Genomic DNA, 21,119 nt, shown 5'->3' on the forward strand with positions numbered 1-21,119 from the left:
AGCTTAAAATACTTACTTTGAACAAGTGTAGCGAGGACTTTTGTCCTCTTCAGGTATTCTGCCCTATTCTGCGCGTATGTGTTTAGCAAAAGCACGTATGACACTACTGTATCCTTATCTAGCGCTCCAACGTGCATGAACCCGATAAGGTACAGGGAGGGGGAGGACTAGTTCCCCCAGTCTTTTTGCTGTGCTTTTAGCCTATTAAATCGGCTACGAGTCAATGGTTATGGCGCGAGTCGCGGCGATGGGTTGGGACGGCAGTAGTTGTCTGTGACCTTTGGCTACAATTTGGTATCAATTGTCATTGTTCGTGTAATCTGGGGTCAGGTCTGATCTGGGGTGATACTTTTGACGAGCATCTTTTTCGAACCTGTTTTCGATGAAAAATTGTGCACCCTATTATGCCACTATTTCTGGTTAAAACTAATTCTGAGTCAATTTTAAAGAAATACCACTAAGAATAACAAATTCAGGAAATTCCGAAGAAGCCAAATCTAAATGAATTATTACAGTCCTCTATCCTTTTTTGGCGTTTCGGAAGAGATTTGCATCAGGTTAAAGGTAATTTCTCTTTCAGTTCTTGTATTCGTCTCTTTAATCGTCAATGTTAATCTATTTCAGCAACTCCTGTAAGACGGAACCCGCTACGTTCACTTGCCTGGCTGAATCTCCAAGTGTCCTAATGCCGCCCCTGTCTATGACACATTCATTGAGGGAACTTGACACACTCGATGCTCTTTCGCTTTTATTTCAATCATTAGACCTGCGTTCTTGGTAGGATTACATTTATCTTAATAAGCTAACCTACAATTTGTAATGTTTATTCATAGTTCGGACTGGCCATCAACTTTGAACACAGTTTGCTCGTTACAAATCGCTCACGCGTGCTATGGAACACAGGGAGATGGGACGACAACCTCTGTATCTCCTTTAAGGTTGTGCTTGAAGTCGGACCACTTAACAACGTCCCCTTCCTCACTAGAGCATGTCTGCGACATTTCCTGGATTGTTTCTGCTGGGAGGACGCTGGACCAAAGGTTGAGGTTGGTCATGTACCCCTGGAAGGACTGATTGTAATCAAATTTGCCACATCGCTTGTTCTCAAAGTCTTGCTCTTGCCCAACAATCACTTTTCCGTTCCCTTTGATGGTGTATCCCGTTTTGAGGCCTGTGTATTTGTAACTCAGATCTCCATCTTTGTATAACTGCCAAGACCCATCGCTGTTTCTCCAAGAAAGACAGATATGATGCCAGTTTCCGTCATTTGCTGCCACATCTGTGTCCCTGTCGTAGTTAAAGTAAAAAAGAAAGCAAACAAACAGAACAAAAACAACAACAAAAAACCTAGTTGGTCTGTTAACAAAAGCTCATATCTTTGCAAATAACTGTATTTTAAAATGCAACCACGAAACGTGAATTACTGCTAGAATGCTTACTCGTGCTGGGAAATAAGACGCAAGTTGAAACAGTGAGACTTTTTAGGGCTTGAGTTTTTGTCCTTGGAGATTGATTCCAGAAATAATTTTGTTTACAACGTAGGGGTAGGACTGGGGGAAGGGGGCGGCGCACTGCAGCCCTCCAGTGGCCTGTTATGCGGGCAGCAAATTTTCCTTAAAATATGTAGCTGCTGTTATATTGCTGTCAATGATAAGAACAATTAACTATACGCTGTATGAAAAATGATCCAATAATCACTTATTTGCTGATGAAAATAGCCTCAGTTTAGGAGTTTATAATTTTCGATCCATCCAACGAGGGAATAATTCTCTTCTTGTGGAGTGATCCTGAGTTTTCCGGTATTTGGGTAGCTGACGAGATCTAGTCTTGAACGGTCAAACTCAACTTCAGCTTCGGGAAAGCAATGTCGGAAAAAAAAGGGCATAGACTGGCTAAACCTACATGCGTTAGTGCGCTACGTGTAGACAGAACTGCTAATATAATGACACCATACTTCGAAAAGGGTTTTATAGATAGGCTGTTCTCAGGGCGGATTGTAGAGAGCGAAGGAAGGATCAAGTGCACGCCTTATCGTTTTCTATCTCCCCTCTATCTGGATGCCTGGAATAGGCTACAAGATACAAGTCTGAACAGACTGGTCAACCCATCACTAACAATAAAAATCACAGAGAAACCAATTCAGATTTTGTGCGTTCCAGAAAGCAGCGAATTCTTGCAAAATAACTGAGCCTGATAAATTTAAAAAAGAAAGACCCCTAAAATTAGTTCAGAGACTACCCGCCTAGATAAGCAAATGCTATTTGCGGGTCCTGTGTTATTGTAATATTTAACTACGTATACAAAGATTAATAAAGTTGAAACTTGAGGGATTCTCGCCGAGTGATCTTCCTTTACAAAAGATGCATCGTCATAAGAGTTGCCTGTTAAGCTCAGGAATTTTTTTCTCTGGGAGCACGAGCGAGAGCTAGCAGCAGTAGAACCTCTACCTCAGTGCGGGAAGCTAAATGACCAGAAATAAAAATGAAGGAGTTTGGAAAAAAACCCATTTGTAGCTCCTGTTCAATACCTTTAGTTATTTTATCCATTTCTTCTACGTACTGCACGTAATTAGGGGGCTTAGGTCTAACTTTTAGTTTTTGCATTTCCTGACAGTAACTGCTCGGTGTCCCTGTACTTTATGTAGTTCCTATATTTTGTGTTCGGCGTGAGGCTCTTTTAGCTCGTACAGCTGCTATGTAAACATTGAAACACTTTCTAAATCACCACTTATATTGTCACAGGATTAGTTTTTCTGTTATGCCGCGATTGTTGATAAATGTTTTTGTAGCATCTTTAATCTATTTCGGTTCTATATAATTATTTATGCTAGCCCACCTTTCGTCGTTGTCGATGCTTAGCAGTAAGGACCCATAGTTAGTAATAACAAGTTCATTTCCATGGGGCGCACTCGGGTGACAGTAGCTGAACGGCGTTCCCGAGCCTTTATCAGCTGACTTCATCCAAAAACATAAGGTGAACGCAGTCAGGGAGGGTACGTTCTTAGCCAAGAAGGCGTAATTTGTTGTCCCTTTCTTCGGGAAGTGCAAGGCGTAACTTTCGTATTCTGCGCAGTAAGAAAACAAGGAGAACAACAAAACATCGTTACTTGAACTGGGTATTGAGTGTGCTTGATTTTCAACGCCGGAATTCATTTTAACTTTTGACTAGCCGGTGATTTGGCTCCGTAAAGCTGAGTTAGCCACTCGGCTTTGGAAGTCTGGCTCAAATGACAGATCGTGCGATTGTTTATGGAAAGGAAAGGCAGAGACATGCTATCAAATAGGGGTATGTATATATATTTTTTTCATTTAAAACTTAGCAGGAGATATACTCGTACAAATCTGTTGAATGTCTCCTCAGTGTCCAGCGCCTTATTAAGGAAAAATAAAGGCAAACTGGTATATGAGGTTTAAATGTATGCTCTTGCTAATGACATATCATCGACGGTTTCCTTCCATTCGGACTCCTTCAATTCATAGCTAGCATAGATGTATTTTTTCCGTTTGTGGTAGCCTGGAAACGATCGAGGAAAGTTAATAACGAGCCGTAAAGCCTGGAGGAGAAAGAACCGAACTCTATTCCAATAGCTGACTACTGATCATCATTCCTTGAGTCTATCATTTCCTACCAACGAGGGCTATTACTAACCATACAGCTTCGCGTTAATGATCTTCGTTTCTTCGACCACTTGCTTAACGTTAATTATTCGTGTACGCATGGTAGTTCATTTTATTTTAATTTTCTAATGGAAAACCATAAGTATGGAATTTTAAAGTGTTTAATTACACATCGGGTTTTCAATTGGCAATTGGCTCCCCACATTGCATTTTTTTTCCGGGTCGCACGACTTTTTTGTGCCCCTTGCTTCACTTCCGCTTGTGTGACCCTCTAGTTCTTCCTTAAACCCACCACATGTACGTATTTGATTGGGTATCCTAACACCCTTTATTGCTCAGTTTCTGGTATTTTGGGGCTGTTTCGCTTTTGGTTATTAACCGTTCTCATATTTATTTATGAATTTCTATCATTTGTGTCCTTTCTATATTTAAATTTCCTCAGAACTTAGTCTCCTCAGGGATTGTTTTAAATGGGTCTTGTGCGGCGTTCAAAAGTGTGGTTAGAAAGGGGAAAAGCATTGTGTTGCAGGCATGATTTCCACTTATACTAGTCTGTTAGAATTCAGTCATTGCCACAACTAACACCTTTTATTGCTTGTCGAGTCTGTACCGTGACATGGATTACAATCCAGTCTATGTTGCAGATTCTGTGATAATCAAGTCAGTAAGAAGTAAAGATACAGTCTGTGCGACAACTCTGGCTTTGTGGACATTTCGTAGAGAACTTCAAGTAAGCACGTGCCTTCGTAATGTCTTCAAGGCAGGGAAAAAGGTGGCTTGCAGTGGACTTGTAATTTTACAGATTCCGCATGGACCCGTCTTCATACACGATTTTTTTTCTTTTCTTGTATTCATTCAATTTATTTGCCATTAACAAAAAAATACAGTCTGTGCGACTGTGTTTTGTTTTGTTTTTGGTTGGTACGTTTTGGCTTTTTGAGATTTTGGGAGAAATCCTTTTTTCTTGTTTCACCTCGTTCTTGGAGCGATAAATATAGTTGATGTCTACTTTACCTTTTGGAGACTAGTCGTGCTAGGACATACTTTTTCATAACTTTAGTCGCTAAGAATTTATATACATAAGAATATGGAAAAACTTGAACCGGTTTTGATCCTTGCTTTCGCAATCTTTTCTACCGACTATTGCAACACAGAGGCGTGTGAGATGAGGTTTAGCAATAATTTGCAGCGCTCTCGTTTATTACAGCCGAACTTTCGTTTTCTGCGACCAAACATTGTTCCCTTCCGAACAAATTTCGTGTAAGGCAAACGAATGTTCGCGCGCAATTCCGTGCAGAAGGTTCTGCGAACTTTCATATCACCTTTTTCACACACCTTAATACAACTACGAACTATCCGTTTAAGGAGACAGTTCCCCAATTTTTCGTCTCAATTAGCCGATTGTGCTGAAAACATCTTTGCGTATGGACATTTGGGAGGTATGACATCCGGTGACAATACTAGTTTCGAAATACGCATTTCAATCTAAAGGGATCTATAACTTCAAGCATTTTTTGGCTTTTCTATAGACTCCCTCATCACTATTTTATTTAGTATTGTATGGTTATCATGAACAACAATGTATTAGTGATGGAAGCAATAAAATTGAAATTGAAATTGATTGCACTCCCTTCAGTTCTCTAACCACCTGAACAAGGGGTCCGTTCAATTTCTGCGGCTATTCTATCCAGTAAGTTCTTAACGCGTTCCTGTTCTTTCTTGACTTCTTCGTTTTGTTTGGTGATCGCATCAATGACTTTCTTCCTCTCAGGGGAATCTGCAAACAATTTGTTTAGTAACTGGATGTAAGTGAAATATCAAAACCCAGAATTATTATCATTTCGTTAGTTAACAAAACTTCGAGAACTCTTATTGAAATTTTAATAATCGAAATCATCACAAAATTTGCCTGTTATTGAAGGTGACCTTGCACTATGCATTTGAGAAACACAAGTTGAATACCTACTACTGGTAGCTCATGTGATACTGTCAATATATAATATTATTACTATTGGTATTGTAAAAGGGAGAATAATCTAAGCAGTGATTATGTAAAAAACGTTTTCCTCATAGATAACAAATTTCCTTTTTTTCGTTCTTTCGATAGAAAAGTTCCGTACCCTCAACTGTCTTGCACAAATAAAATTAACGGTTTACCTTTTATTGACGGTAATTAGCTGCCGACATCTTTCTCTGTCTTTTTTCAATTATATCAATGTTTACCTTCAGGTTTTTCGGATTGCTTTGCAATCATCACCACTGGATACATGATAGCCAGGAGAAAGATCGTTGTTTCCTTAACAGCCATCTTGTCGCTAAAAGAAATGGTAAGTTTTAAATACCACTGATAGGGCTATAAAACGTGACAAGTCTCTGTGACTCTCTTGCGTGAGTTTTAGTTTTTTATAACCTCGCTCGTGCGAGTATGTAGCAGTCGTTGTTGTTTCAGAACTTAGACGCTAGGTGTTCATTAGCACTGCTTTTACATTATAATCCCTACTTAGGACAACCTTTTTTTTCGTTTTCTGGGGTTATAAAAGCTATGAAAATGACACTAAGAGTATAAATCGTACGTCCAAAATTGTTTCCTTTGAGGTCACAAAGAGGAGTGTTGGCGTCACATTAATTACGTCATGATTTCCAAATGGCGACCTCCCTGATCCACCATGTTGGATTTCTTGTTTTCCGGAAAGCTACTGGAAAACGCAAGGTCACGAAAACAAGCAACGAAAAGTAATCAAATCCATGAAAACAACACTTATATGAGCTAAAAACAAAAACAAAAAAATAGTCTAAGAAAAGTGATTTTTCTTCATTTCAAAAAGGCATTTTCTTTCCTCTGAAAAGTGTCCTGTCAAACCGTTGGTTGCCATGGTAACATCAAAGTCATAGAACACAAACCGAGCACACAAATTGTTTCCAGATAAAGTTTAGAAAAATTCATTTAAGTATCTTGACATTTGATGCAAGTAGTAAAGAAAAAAGGTATTGAGGTTCAAAGTCGCCGCAGGCAGAATCGACCCCAGCCCCGATCTAGATAGGGTTAATCAATGCAGGATGATATTTCGTTAGAAAAGGAAAGATTTTCTTGAGTTCTGTTTGCTTTTGTTTAGGGGTCATTGATCCTCTGTGCAACCTCCTCTAAAGTGTGATTTGAAGGTTTTTTATGTTCTCTTCAAATAATATCTCAGAAAAGTTAGTTAGTTAGTTAGTTTTATGAGCCTTCCTTTTGATTTCCCTTTGTTCCTCGCGAAGCGAGGTTAATAAATTTGTCGGGCCCGAGCGGAGCTAAGCCGCGCGAATTCGAGCGAAAAATATAGTTATATATATATCTTTGAAGGTGTCCGCAATGTTGCCTGGCAACGGTGCAAACAAAGTATGAATGACGTCAGACAAAGGGAAGGTTGCTAGGCAGCAACAGGTGTCAGTCTGGCGATAGACGTTGGAGCAAAATTTGCATACATCGGGAAAGTTTTTGCGTTCAGTGCCGGATCAAATTTCAACTGCAATGTTCATCAATATTCACTGGATGGAAATGTCTCTGCAGAATCGTTTCCCTTTCTTCCAGAAATCTTTTTTGCGAAAGATTGCATTGAAGAAAGTACACGTCTTGTGGCCGTGGTAAAATAATTTTCCGTGGGAAATACATTCATCGAACATGCACGACAGCGCCGCACGCCCGTTGTACATTTCGTCGTGTCAGAAATAGATGTCAACCGCAAACTCGCCAGTGGAACTACGAAAAGACCATGCTCATCAAAATAGTTGCTATGTTCAGAAACCTTTTATTCTCCTCATTTGATATTCAATATGAATATTAAAAGAGGGCTTTCCACCCAGCCCTAGCTTCGCGAGGTTTTGCGAGTAACGTATTTCTAGTTTACTCATGTATAGAAGTTAGTGGACTGAAAGGTCTCAGTAGCTTTTAAAAAATGGCTGCGTACATCGAGTACCTATTAATTATATTGATTGTTTATTCTCAATAAAGATGTGTACTAATGAGGGAGGGACTTTGAAGGGCAAAACATCACGAGACAAAGCCAGTGTGATCATTCCAGGTGTTCACGCAATGCTTAAACTGCTGTCAGTATTCTAAAAGTTAGTCAATAAAATTCCACACTAGTGAGGAGGGGAACTGTGAGGATAAAAATGTGACAAGACAAAGCCACTGTGCTCATTCCAGCTGTCCACACGATGCTTAAACCCAAAGCGCAAAAACCTGTATTCTCTGCGTCGATCACTATTTACTCACCATTTACAAATTAATATATGGTTTAGATCGCCGAACACTTAACAACAACAACAACTTTATTCTACACCTACAGAGCACTACAGCCGAGCTGAAATGACATAAAACGTACATTGAAATAGAAAAAGGGGTATTGGCTTCCTAAATAACTTGTGAGTTAAAGAACAAGGAAGCCAATTTACATGAAATAAATTACAATATTGTGGCCGGAAAACACAGAGAAAAGAGACAACAAACACAACAGAGACAAAAACACGCGCACCAGTATCTACCTAACAAAAAAAATAAATCAAGCCTAAATCAGCAAATAAATCATGAAATAAAAATGAAATTGATAAGATCAGAATAAGAACCAACATAAATATTTGCTTAAAAGTTCCCATTTTATATTTTCTTTAAATTTTCTACTGACAGGAGGTTGACTTCACATTTTTACGATTTTTGTTATAAAGTCGGTCAACGCTTCCACTCCAACTGAGATCCTATTCCTCTATTTCTTCTTGCGTCTTGATTATTGCTTTGATCATGTCTGGTTTTAGCCTAAATTAACCGCACTTCGCAATTGCGAAGGATATGACGGCCGTATATGCCACGTAGGCTTCATTTTAACTAAAGTATATATGAGGTTATCCGTAATATACAGCTCGGGTAAAAGGGAGCATTACCATTAGCAGCGTACAGACCACTAAAGAAATTATGACCATTATAATAACTAAAAGAATGAGCAAAACGAGGAAATATGGCATCACCTACCTGCACGTTTCCAAATGTTCTAGTTTGATCGGATGCGTTTCCTTTAAACTCGGATTGTGGAACTTTAAACTCCCAGTGTTTATTCTATTATCTGGTAGGTAAGGAATAATGAGATCTTGTTTGATAACCACCTCCAAAAATTAATTGTCTTGTAGAAATTGCGGTACTTTAATTTAAACATAAACTAGAAATACAGTAATAGACTGCGTATAAGGACCTGGGTTTTAAGAACCTGTCAGGCTAAAATTTTCATTTTAAGCCCCCTCCACATAAGAACCTATTTAGGCTAAAATTTTAAGTTAGGTTCTTATCAGTGGGGTTGCTGTGAAAGTGTATAGGTAGAAACTGCTGAATTAATATCATCCTCTATTTAAAAGTAACTTGACATAACTATTTTTTCTTTCAAGCTTAAGTACCATGTTGTATGTCTATTGTGTTTGCCATTATACTGTATTGTGAGATGATATTTATAATATATATAGTATATTCATATGAAATTCATATGAAAATAAAAGAACCAATTTTAAGAACCTTGGTAGCCTAAATTTGCTTTACTGAAGTACCATTTATATAAGAACCTATTTAGGCTAAATTGGAAAATTCAGGTTCTTATACGTGGGCTATTACTGTACGTGACTCGCAAAACCTCGCGAAGCTAGGGCTAAATGGAAACCCCTCTTTTAATACTCGTATTGAATATCAAATGAGGAGAATAAAAGGTTTCTGAACATAGCAGCTATTTTGATGAGCATGGCCTTTTCGTAGTTCCACTGGCGAGTTTGCAGTTGAAATCTATTTCTGACACGACGAATGTACAAAGGGCGTGCGGCGCTGTCGTGTTCGATGAATTTATTTCCCACGGAAAATTTTTTAACCGCGGCCACAAGACGTGTACTTTCTTCAATGCAATCTTTCACGAAAAAGATTTCTGGAAGAAAGGAAAACAATTCTGCAGAGATATTTTCATCCAGTGAATATTGATGAACATTGCAGTTGAAATTTTATCCGCCACTGAACGCAAAAACTTTCTCAATGTATGCAAATTTTGCTCCAACGTCTGACGCCTGTTGCTGCCTAGCAACCTTCCCTTTGTCTGACGTCATTCATACTTTGTTTGCACCGTTGCCAGGCAACATTGCGGACACCTTCAAAGATATATATAACTATATTTTTCGCTCGATAGCACCGCTCGGGCCTTCGGCCAAGCCCGACAAATTTATTAACCTCGCCTCGCGAGGAATAAGCCGTTTTGTTTTAAGCACAGCTTGTGTGCTTAAGAGATTGTTAAAAGGGCGAACAAAGCCGAAAGTGAGTGGCGGCAAGAGACAAATATTGTGAGGAAAAGGAAGCCAGAGGCCCTACCTTTTATTTGCTGCTTCTTATCTGAACACCTGCAACTGGTTAACACACATTTGCATGATTATAAGGTTCAACCACTCATCATCACTGATTTGAATCTAGTATAATGAATGATCCCGCCTAGAATCCAAAACTGATTGGTCATCAACATAACCAAAAACCACCCTAAATAAATCATTGCCAACAAAACACCCTATATAAATCCATCAGGAGTCCATTGAACTCGCCGTTTTTTTAAAGGACTCTTAAATCCGGAGTTTTTACGGATTCTCATAAACGGTCAAACGGCGTTATTAAGCAGTATTAAAAGCGTTGTATTTAATCAGCGTTTAAAGCGGTGCATTTAAGAAATGTTAAAAGCGACGCATTTAAGGGGCCTCAGAAGCGGTGGTGGGCACAGACTCCTTCATAAGATACAAAAATGGTTATAATTATAACCAAAAACCATCCACCCGTTTGCATCTTTTAAGATTCCTCAAATCCACTGCATTTAAAGCTCCTGAAATGCACGGCTTTTAATACTCTTTCAATGCACCGATTCTAAAGTTCCTTAAATGCTCCGCTTTTAACACTCCTTTTAACGCAGCTCTCTCAAGGCTCCTTAAATGCACCGCTTTTAAAACTCTTAAAGTACGGCTTTTAAGAATCCTTAGATGCACCGCTTTTAAGAATATTTTAATGCACCACTTTTAAGAATCCTTAAATGCACCGCTTTTAAGACTCCTTAGACCGCCAGCTGTCAAGGCTCCTTAAGTGCACCGCTTTTGAAACTCCTTTTAAGACTCCTTAAATGCATCGCTTAGACTTTGCTGACGATATAGTTTTGTTGAGTCAGAAGATCACCCACATGAGCTGCTGCCAGGGTCGGTCTCAAGATTAACGCGTCCAAAACCAAGGAGATGAGGTTTTGTTTCCCAGCAAATACTGGTAACATCAATCGTGTTGGAGACGTCCTGGAGCACGTATCGGCCTTCACATACCTCGGAAGCCTTATCACCACCTCTGGTGGCACTGAGGAAGATGTTGAAGCCAGGTGCAGGAAGGCACAGGTTGCATTCTCCATTTTAAGACTCACATGGAGATCAAAGTTCATCTCACTGTGGACAAAGATACGAATCTTTAATTCCAACGTGAAGTCGGTCCTCCTGTACGGTTCCAAGACTTGGAGATTGACAAAGAAGATCATCACCCAGCTCCAGACCTTTACCAACCGCAGACTCCGCTACATCTTGGGAACGTGGTGGCCCAAGATGATCTCAAACGAGGGGCTGTGGCAGTGGGCGAACCAAGAGAAGATCAAAGCCACCATCCGGAGAAGGAAATGGCGATGGATGGCCACACTTTGAGGAAGCCTGCCACTAACATCACCGCCTGTTCCTTGAGTGGAACCCTCAAGGGGTCAGGCGGAGAGGCAGACCGAAGAAAGTCTTGGAGAAGGACAATCCACCAACAATATGAGGACTTGGGGATGTCATGGGATAAAGTGAAAGGGACAGCAAAAACCTGGGTCCGATGGAAGGCTGCTAAGGAAGCATGACACTATGGCCATGGAAATTTCCATGTCATTTTTTGACAAGTACAAAATGACCATGGAAATTTCCATGTCATTTTTTGATAAGCATAAAATGGCCATGGAAATTTCCATGTCATTCTTTGGCAAGCACAAAATGACCATGAAAATTTCCATGTCATTTTTTGGCAAGCATAAAATGGCCATGGAAATTTCCATGGCCATTTTTTTACAAACACAAATTCCAAGGGCAATGTTTACAAACGTCGTGGCGGGGGATGGGGGGATAGAAATTAACCATGGCCATTTCTGTGTTCTGTGTTATATATTTCTTCGGCTTGGCACGTCCTGGAGTGTAATGGATCGCGGATTTGTCTACTCTTTGAACGAATTATAAATAACTGGACTTTGCCTGTTATTTATTTCGGATCCTCGATCTCATCCTTTCGTATTTTTAAGGGACTGATTTATCCGATCGTGGGAACTTACATGCGGCGTGCTGGGACCCAGAAGTCATTGAAATTTCTACCATAATAGTTCATGAAATTCTCGCACGAGAGGATCAACCACAGCTCATCACCACATGTCAGAGCATCCCAAGTTGATGCAGATGAGAAACTCGTAATATACAACACTCAGAAACCAGGTGTTCTCAGTTGTGGCCGTACAACGGCAATAATCTAGTAGCAGAAATTGTAAAGCTGTTTTGTGTAAACTGAACCGACTCACTGTGCAGCTACGAAAAAAAGGTTGAATTCAGCTAAGGTCACGATCACTCTTAGCGAACGCCTAACTAAGAGCTGCCTGTACCCGGGCTGTACCAAGCGCTCAGATTTTGCACAAAGGTGAAGAAAGAAGTCATCCACTCATGCTTTACAGTTCCTCGAATGGACCGGAGCATTTCAAGTTCTCCACGCACAATCATGTCGGAAAATAGTGAATCAAACATTTAAATGTGATTAGACTGGAAACATTTATCGCTAAAAGAAACGTCAGACCTAAAATTACAACAATCTTTCCTCTTACTTTAGTATTTAGCTTCCTAAACTCGGATCCCGCTGAAAAAACTAATGATCTGTACTTGTACATGTGTCTCTGACTCCCATGGCTCAGACAGTTGCCATAGAGATGTTCAAGAATCCATGGGTCTTGAACAAATTGCAAAGATTGTATACAACGGGAAACAGAAATGAAGAGAAGTTGAGTTTGATACGAGTACTAGTGCATTCCAGTCGAGCTAAATTTCTCTTTGTCAATCAAGCAGGAGCTTCCAACGATAACATCTAAGCAAAATACTTAAAATGTGAGAGAGATGTACTATTTAGTAAGTGACACAGGAATACTTGGAAAATAATCCGAGTACTCCTATCAGGAGTCGAACCTAAGACCCTCCGATTAATAGTTCGGATGCTCTACCACTGAACTACAGGAGACTCGTGGGAGTTAAGGCAGTTAAAGGCCTCTATTTCAAATGTTGTCTTCTGTGTTCCTACATCGTTTTCTGCTATTTTACAGACATATTTGTGTCAGCTAATTCAGACTGATCTGTTAACCGAAAATTCAAGAGCGGCTTTCTACAAATACATTTCGTTCATATTTTGCACATAGGTAGTGCCTAGTTAGAAACAAACTGAGCTTTAGTTAGTTTTTCTAAATACCGCTTCCTTTCGCGTAAATATGCGAAAAACGATTTTGTCTCAGTTGAGCTCAAAGTTCGCTTCCGCTTTTTTTTTTTAGTAAAAAAAAAAACTATTTTTGTGTACTCATCCTTTATAAATTTCGTAGTTTCACGTATACCTTTCATCAGTGTTTAGAAAACAAAACAACTCAAAGGAAAATCGTTTCAATTCCTGGTAAGCTCGCAAATCAAAGAAAACACTTATTTGTGTCAGTGTTAGTGTTTGTCAAGAACCTTACGTCTAAATACTTTTATGTCTTCCTCCACAGCTCAAGACAGTGACGTGGAGAGAAAACCATCAATTTTGAGGAATAAATGGCGATATCTTCGAGTCTCCAGTTTACCGTTTTTGTTATGTTCCTGTATTGCCAAGAAAACTCTCTCTCCAACGGTTTTCATGCACCGAGGATTGCTTATAAAGATGGCAATATCATGTTAGGAGGACTTTTTGACCTTCACGAGAGTGTCGGCGTCAACGGCAGTTGCGGAGATCTTCTAGCTGCCAACCTGTGTTCCATAGAAGCAATGATATTTGCAATTGAGAGCATAAACCAGAACCATTCGCTTCTGCCAAACGTCACCCTGACATACGCAACTACTGCCTCCGTCCCGCAAAAGCCGTGGAAACAGCATACGAACTCGTTGTGAAAAGCGACAGTCGCTTTTCACTCCAAAACTGCACGAGATCCGACGGGTATATCGCACCAGACATGTTAAAGGAAATAACAGGAGTTGTTGGACCAATGGATTCCGCTAGCGCCGTAATGGTGTCCAGCTTGTTCGATGTCGCACATATTCCATCTGTCAGTCCTCTGGCTACAAGTGTCGAGTTGAGCTCTAACTTATATGCTCACTTTTATCGCACAATTGCCCCTGATAACTGGCGAGCAAGTCTCCTGGCTGATATGGCACACTTCTTCAACTGGACATATGTTGCTGCTGTAGCACTTGATGACTCGTTTGGCCGTTATGGAATCTGGGGATTAGAGAGGGAAGCATTCGAACGAAGCAATTTTTGCATTGCACTCACAAGATTTGTGCCACGGGTTGACCATTTTAACCAGTTGCAAAGAATCATGCACGACATAAAGAAAAACGAAAAAGTCAAGGTCATTTTCATCTGGCTTTACGGAGAGTATGCGCAGGATTTCATTAACGAAGCCGTCAAACAGAATCTCAAGGGAAGAACATGGATCTTTACTGATGGAACAACTCCTAATGATCCCTTCTTCGAAGATCCCCGTTTCGCTGACATCTTGAACGGATCGTTTGGCATTTTCCCTAAAGCACAATCCAGTGAAGCATTCAAAAAATACTTGACTAATCTTGCAGAAAGGAATTTTAGCGGCAGTACCCATCCGTGGTGAGAGGAGTACTGGAAGTACTTGCGTTTGACACCCAAATCCTTTCTCAGCAAAAGTTTGGAATTGGCACGAAGCCCGTATATCGGATACACCATTGATGCCGTGTACGTCTTCGCCCATGCCTTGCACAACATTTTTCAATGCAACGAATCACAGGGTCTTCTAAGGGGAGGAACATGCCCAGTAATTCAACACTCCAAGATAAAAGATGATGACCTAGATTTCTACATAAGGAATATCAGTTTTCAGGGATTGACTGGAAGAGTAGAATTTGACAAATACGGTGATCCGATTGAGGCATCATACGACGTTATAAACTTCAAAAGTATTAGAAGAGGCTTTCAGAACGTACATGTAGGCTGGTGGGCTAAAAACACAGCTAAAGGTCTCAGACTAAAAATTAATGTGTCCATTATAACCTGGAAAAGCGAGAATGGGCACGAAGGAGTACCTGTATCTGTATGCTCCACAGACTGCCCACCTGGTGAACGAAAGGTAACGAAGTCTCCTTGCTGCTTGGAGTGCGTTAAGTGTCCCCCGGGAACAATAAGCACTTATGGCATTTCTTCTAATTGCACTGAATGCCCCGAAAGACAAAAGCCTAACGAGAACAGGACATGATGCGTTGATCTTCCACTGAACAATCTACAGTGGAAAAGTGGTTTGGCTATAGCCGTTGGTTGTACAGCAGCTGTTGGGATGCTTTTGACCGTTTTCTGCATTGCTGTGTTTATTAAGCATCGGAATTCACCGATTGTAAAGGCCTCAAACAAGGAACTGAGCTTTCTTTTACTAATCGCAGTGGTAATGTTCTTCGTTTTGGCCTTTCTTAATCTCGTAACACCAACAGACATTCTCTGCTGCATTTTGAACGTCTGGCGGTACACGGTGTACACTCTATGCGTGTCCATACTCCTCCTTAAATCAAGGAAGATTTTTAAAGCTTTTCGGCCTGGTTCATTTCCTGTAGATGCACGTGCAAGGTCTCGACCAAACAAGAAACGATTTGCCTTCCTTTTCAAAGGTGGAAGATCTCGGTTGCTTTTCTTTTTGTCCATCCAAGTGATACTGACCGTAAACTGGATCATTTTCGATCCACCCACCAAAGCTGTAGTAGTCCGTCAGCTTCATTACATATTCGTGGTTTGCAAACCTTTCAGTTCTGGCGTGGGGCAATCGCTGTTCATTTTGATTGCAGTCCATCTCCTTGTCCTATCATTTGCATGCATCTATTACGCTTTCAAAGGGCGCAAAATACCCGAGAATTTCAACGAGGCAAGGTACATTGGTTTTTCTATGTACATCGTGTTGCTGTGCTCCATTGCTTATTACCCGGTGGAGTTTGGCCTTGAGGGATGGTACGTGGGTGTGATTGGTGGGGTCACAACACTAGTGAGTTCATTTGCGCTGCTTGCCTGCATGTTCGGACCCAAGATTTATGTCATTTGTTTCAGCCCTGAGCAGAACACACGCGAAGCAATAAGCAAAGAAATTGCAAAGTATTCAATGTCCACTTCAGCTTCAGTGGCAAACAAGGGGCGTATAGCCCCAACATTAAAACTGGACGAGACTCCCAGATCTTCACAAGATCTAGATCTCCAACGACGTTCAAGTTCCGTTCAAGAACACGTGTAAGGTTTTCCTCGACTCTAACCCTTGAACAAAAAAATAAGATTAAAGCAAACTATTCTGGTAATAAACAAACAAACAAATAAATAAATAAATAAATAAATACGGCAATTGTTTCTAAAGATATCGTCATCTTCAAAGCGGTTATGCTTAGTCTCGTAGGGTGTACGCCAGCGCTTGAAATGAAATCGTAGCCTATGAACATGCTCCCAAGGGGGGTATATAGAGGGAAAAGAGAAAAATCGGCCAGCAGAGCGAGCCGAGTCCGCTTGCAAATTTTGCCGCATGTTCGTCCTATACCCCACTTGTGAGGTGTTCCAAGGCTAATGAAATTGGGATGTTGTGGGTTCGATACCTAATCTCGTTCCCAGATATCACTGCAGGTTTTGAAATGTGGAAATGGAAGATCTGGTTACGAGATTATTCGAGTTTTAAGAGTGTTTTCACATGATGTCACGGCGGCCATGTTGGTGTCCGAAAACAAAGAAATGGCGGTCATGTTGGTATCCCAAACTAAACCTCTGGGAAGTGATCTTTTTTTGTTTCAGTAAACCAATATGGTCGGTAGTCACGTGAATGAAAACGCTCTATAGACGCCTTCAGATCGTCGCCTCAGTAATACTGAAATCAGTAGTTGTTTAAGTCATTTCTTTTTATCCATGTCAATTAAGTATTTTAGATATATTTGAAGATGTACTTATTGTATCGCTTCGGATAAACGGCTTTCATGTAAAGAAGTTATCACTTTTTGAACTACCGATAGTACAATAAAAGTCATTCATTCATTCATTCATTCATTCATTCATTCATTCATCCATCCATCCATCCATCCATCCATCCATCCATCCATCCATCCATCCATCCATCCATCCATCCATCCATCCATCCATCCATCCATCCATCATTCGTTCGTTCGTTCATTCATCCATCCATGCATTCGTTCGTTCGTTTGTTCGTTCGTTCATTCATTCATTCATTCATACCCGCTCGAGGCACGTGGTTTTTTCCGGCACTTGTTCTGTTTCTCGTGCACAGCTTATTGAAATAATAGAGGCTAATAACTTCGAAGATTAAAAAAATGTATATATTACTATTTTGCAAAAGCCAGTTGCATTATTATGCGATCTGGCAACGTTCGCATGTATGTGAGTAATTTCAGTTTAGCTAGGCTCAATTGCTCGCGCGTCTTCCTCAGCTTAGTCTGATATTGTAAATAACCAACATGGTGTATTTCATCGAGAATACTTTAGGACAGGATATCTGTTGTTTTGATCACCGCTCACATTCGTAACAGGGACAAAATGAACTTGGTACGTTTATGAGTTTGAAATTTCCCAACGAGTTTTTGTTTTCTTTATTTCCGACCTAACTGCATGCTTGGAGTACTAGATGCAGGAAATCGAGGTGCCGAATCTATTACAAACTTTCCTCGGGAAAGCTCATTTCTTTCGTTTAACACAATTATTTTATTAACTTGGGAAATCAGGTTGTGTTAATAAATGAGAGGATTTACGACATAATAATTACTATTGTTTTCTTCAGAGTAGATAAAACAGCGCTTTATAGAGTAAGAAAAATGTAGTAATTTACATGAGACAAAGAAAACTTTGACAACGTCGGCGGGACTCGAACCGCACAGGTGTGAAGAACAATTTATTTGAACGGTAGAAGTTTGCGAAATCCTAGGAAATGTTACGAAGGTACTACCTCCGTCTTAGGCTGCTTTACGCCAAAGACGACGATCGTGCGCCAGTGCGCCGAGCGATTTCGAAACCGACGCCAAAGATCTTCGGCCTAACCTGCCGGCATAAAACGTAGCCTGGGTGCAAAGTTTTATGGGTTCGACCGGGTTCGACTCATATCGGAGCCCGCTCAATAACCTTCACGCTCCTTATTTCATTACCGAGCTAATCGTTTACTAGCTTTCTTGAAGATCCCTGTTTGGACGTGACAGGCGGGTTGATAAGTTACCACTGTGTCACAATGCATTTTCCTCAAACTTATAACCGTCAATAAACAAGCAGTCTGTGTTTTTGCCGTTTATTCAGGATCTGCGTATAATATCTGTATTCAGTTTGTTGTTTAATTCAACTTTTAAAGTTGCCTGAATGGTGTATCACATGCAGAAGAGGCACTCTTTTTAAACTCAATTTTTTCCTAAGTTCGTCGAGGCTATGTCACATTCTAAGAACTCCCGTACAGCCTGCTTTGATTAGTGAGCGTTCATGAATTAAAGACCTTTTCTCTGACTTCCTTTCCCGTTGTGGCTGGCTTAACAACAGACGGTTGTTTTCTGCAGAAATAACCCATCAAGTCGAACAGCAGCTTAAAAAACTCCATCAGAGTCAACAGCGAAACTCCAGTGAAAAGACCCAGTGAACCCCCTATGCTGCCGAGAAGGTCTTCGGGCTGTGGATAGAATTAAGCACACTAAGGACGGTGCATACTATTGTTAGTGCGCATACGTTCTGTGCATCTCGAGCTGATTTGAGAAACTCGGGTTTCTTCTATAAGCTGTCTTCGTATACAGAGATATTTTTACGCAGTTTGTGATTATGCGGGACAGGTAGAACATAGCAAGGGCTATTGGAATCCAAAAAGAAAATTGGTAGTAATGGCGTATTTTTCAAAGATAGTTCTAGCTTCAATTTGAAAGAAATCATACAATGTGACGTATTTTATTTAAATCTGCTTAAAATTATTTTAAAACGTATACACAGCAAACAAAAGGAGGCACCGTCCTTAAAACGGCTGAAAAAAAGGCCGTTTTGACGGTGCGTTGTCTGTGACGTCAATAATTCGTGTCAAAAACCTTAAAAGTACTCGTCAATTAGCGGGAAGGGAACGCCTGGGTACTAGAAAATATTAAAATTACTCTTCCTCGAGAAAAATTAAGGTCATCCTATAGTTTCTTAAGCTGTCTGCTCTTTCCTTTTCTTGCAACAGTTAAGGCCTGGAAGGATTATACAAACCATTGGTCTTTTCTATCGTCAAATCAATATAACGTTATCTACAAACATGTCTCAGAATGGCTGCTTGTCTTTCTTTTTGGACAGTATCATTTCCGTGATACTACATTATCGTGGAGTAAAAAATGGAGACGTGGCTCACGAGACACAATCCAGTCGATTTAAATGTTCTTACATCATAGCCAGTCTTATATTAATGTCTTATTGATGCTGACAGTTTCGATGACTGTCAGCCAACTTTATCAAAACTTGAAAAACATGAAAAGTGTCAGAAGCCTTAAATAGGCTTCTGAAGGTGTTAATTATTGCGATAAATGCGCAAAATCACTCTGTAGACGCCCCCTCCCCCCTGGTTTTGGGGTGGAGATCACTTGTGTCCATATGGGAGAAAGCTGATAGGCTCCCTCGTGCCTGTTCATAATAGGAGTGTTCGATCTAATACATATGCTTTCCTTAATCCATCGCTTAAACTTGTCGCTTTCCTACTCAACTATTTCACTTGCTTCCCAATCGCAATAATTAACACCTTCAGCACTTTTCATGTTTTTCAAGTTTTGATAAAGATGGCTGACAGTCATCGAAACTGTCAGCATTAATAAGACGTTAATATAAGACTGGCTATGATGTAAGAACATTTAAATCGACTGTTTATCTTGTACTAGCCTGATGAATTTCTTCAAGAGACACAATCCATTTCTTCCAAAGTTCATAATATCTAAGTAACCAAATCCAAGGTAACGAGACAATTTCTAGAAAAAAAATATATTTTTAAAGAAATTATAAGGTGCCTTAGATTTGGGAAACATGTTTACTATGAGTCACTTATTAAATTATTCAATGTTTGATATTTCACGGAGGGGGAGGGGGGGGAGGTAAAAACGGAAAATATATCTATAACGGCCCCATTTAAGTCAATGTCCTTAATGTTTTGTTCAGAGGTCAAATTCATGAAGCCTCCTACGTTAAGATGTATCCTAATTATTGTCTCTTGAGTGAGTTGTATTGTTGGACTAACGTATATCGTGTGTTACATCATGCTTTTTTTCACGTTCACTTACTTTGTCCCTTTTATATAACAGATCATTGCAGTGATCCTGATGTAAAAATGTGGCTTATCACTGACGACGAATATTTCTTACTGTCTGTTTCTTGTTAAGAAACGAAACTGAAAAAAATAACTTAAGGACGGTGCCTACTATTGTTACTGCGCATACGTTCTGCCCATTCGAGATACTTGGGATTCCTATGAGTAGTGCTCACTAATACGGGGATATTTTTGCGCGGTTTAAAACTATGCGGAGAAAGGAGAACTTAGCAAGTGCTCTTGGTATCCAAAAAGAAAATTTGGGGTAACCATGCATTTTTCAGAGATAATTAAGCTTGGATTTACATTGCTTTATATTTGGGCGCTTTTTGGAAATATTGTTGCAAATTAGACAGAACCTCTATTGACACAGCAGGCGACAACTCAGTTATACTTACCCAGATTCTTTGTTCTTGTTGGATTATCTCCACCGTCATGCTTTTGTAGTACACATTTACATGCGCCAAAGTTTTCCTGTTGAACAAAACAGATAAATAAACAAATCAAAAATAGAATCGAAACAAAAAAAAAAACAACCTTTTGCAAATAAGCAAATAAAAATCAAGGTTAGTTCAACGTTCGGAATCAGGGAAAGAGTAAAGTTATCGGCCACAAAGGGAAACAGTTGAGACTTACTAACCTTGCTTCAACTATGCCACTTGTTACCTTTGGGGCTCTTCCCGTCAAGTTACCGATGTTTCGCAGACGCAACTGGTTTTTCAAAAGTAAATAAAACATTAGGTGCGATATCTTAAATTTATACACCGGAAAAACAGACACACACACGAACAGAAAACAAACAAAACAGAACTGTTTATAAAGCAAAAAAATAAAAAATAAAAAACAAACAAGAACAAATTAAATAAATAAATAGAACAAACAGCAACAACACAAAGAAATCCCCGTT

At 39.9% G+C, this 21,119-nt stretch overlaps 2 protein-coding genes and 1 pseudogene across 4 annotated transcripts in view; 1 reads left to right on the top strand and 2 right to left on the bottom strand.

Annotated features, from left to right (window-relative positions):
• Positions 1 to 21,119, bottom strand: part of LOC146464387 (epithelial sodium channel subunit alpha-like) — a 51,878-nt gene that overhangs the window by 11,016 nt on the left and 19,743 nt on the right. Inside the window, exons 11-13 of one of the 2 annotated variants that reach the window (XM_085129791.1) lie at positions 20,853 to 20,923; positions 20,611 to 20,686; positions 18,208 to 18,568 (exon numbers count right to left, since the gene is read on the bottom strand). The exons of the other annotated variant lie outside the window; for it this stretch is intronic. Coding sequence (XP_084985917.1) covers positions 18,383 to 18,568; positions 20,611 to 20,686; positions 20,853 to 20,923 — 333 coding nt within the window. The 3' untranslated portion in view covers positions 18,208 to 18,382. Of the gene's footprint in view, positions 1 to 18,207; positions 18,569 to 20,610; positions 20,687 to 20,852; positions 20,924 to 21,119 lie in introns of those variants that run through there. 2 annotated transcript variants of the gene reach the window in all.
• Positions 736 to 8,735, bottom strand: LOC146464388 (neuronal pentraxin-2-like). The gene is made up of 5 exons (XM_085129858.1): positions 8,620 to 8,735; positions 5,841 to 5,932; positions 5,266 to 5,394; positions 2,836 to 3,064; positions 736 to 1,287 (listed from the first exon to the last, which is right to left on the bottom strand). Exons 2-5 carry the CDS (start codon positions 5,923 to 5,925, stop codon positions 891 to 893), a joined length of 840 nt encoding a protein of 279 aa, XP_084985984.1. The 5' UTR covers positions 5,926 to 5,932; positions 8,620 to 8,735; the 3' UTR covers positions 736 to 890.
• Positions 13,108 to 16,909, top strand: LOC146464389 (extracellular calcium-sensing receptor-like; annotated as a pseudogene). The gene is made up of 2 exons (XR_014868481.1): positions 13,108 to 13,341; positions 13,436 to 16,909. The product of XR_014868481.1 is annotated as an extracellular calcium-sensing receptor-like (transcript).

This window comes from Pavona decussata, unplaced genomic scaffold (genome assembly GCF_977016875.1).
Source record: "Pavona decussata unplaced genomic scaffold, jaPavDecu1.1 SCAFFOLD_164, whole genome shotgun sequence".
Classification (NCBI taxonomy): Eukaryota; Metazoa; Cnidaria; class Anthozoa; order Scleractinia; family Agariciidae; genus Pavona; species Pavona decussata.

Excerpts from the sequence above, each read along its gene's own strand:
- LOC146464388 (XM_085129858.1), bottom strand. The coding sequence starts at position 5,925 with ATGGCTGTTAAGGAAACAACGATCTTTCTCCTGGCTATCATGTATCCA. Across the intron at positions 3,065-5,265 it reads TGAACGGACCCCTTGTTCAG|AATACGAAAGTTACGCCTTG; the intron begins GTGGTTAGAGAA and ends CTTACTGCGCAG. Across the intron at positions 1,288-2,835 it reads AGCATCGACAACGACGAAAG|GGACACAGATGTGGCAGCAA; the intron begins GTGGGCTAGCAT and ends TAACTACGACAG.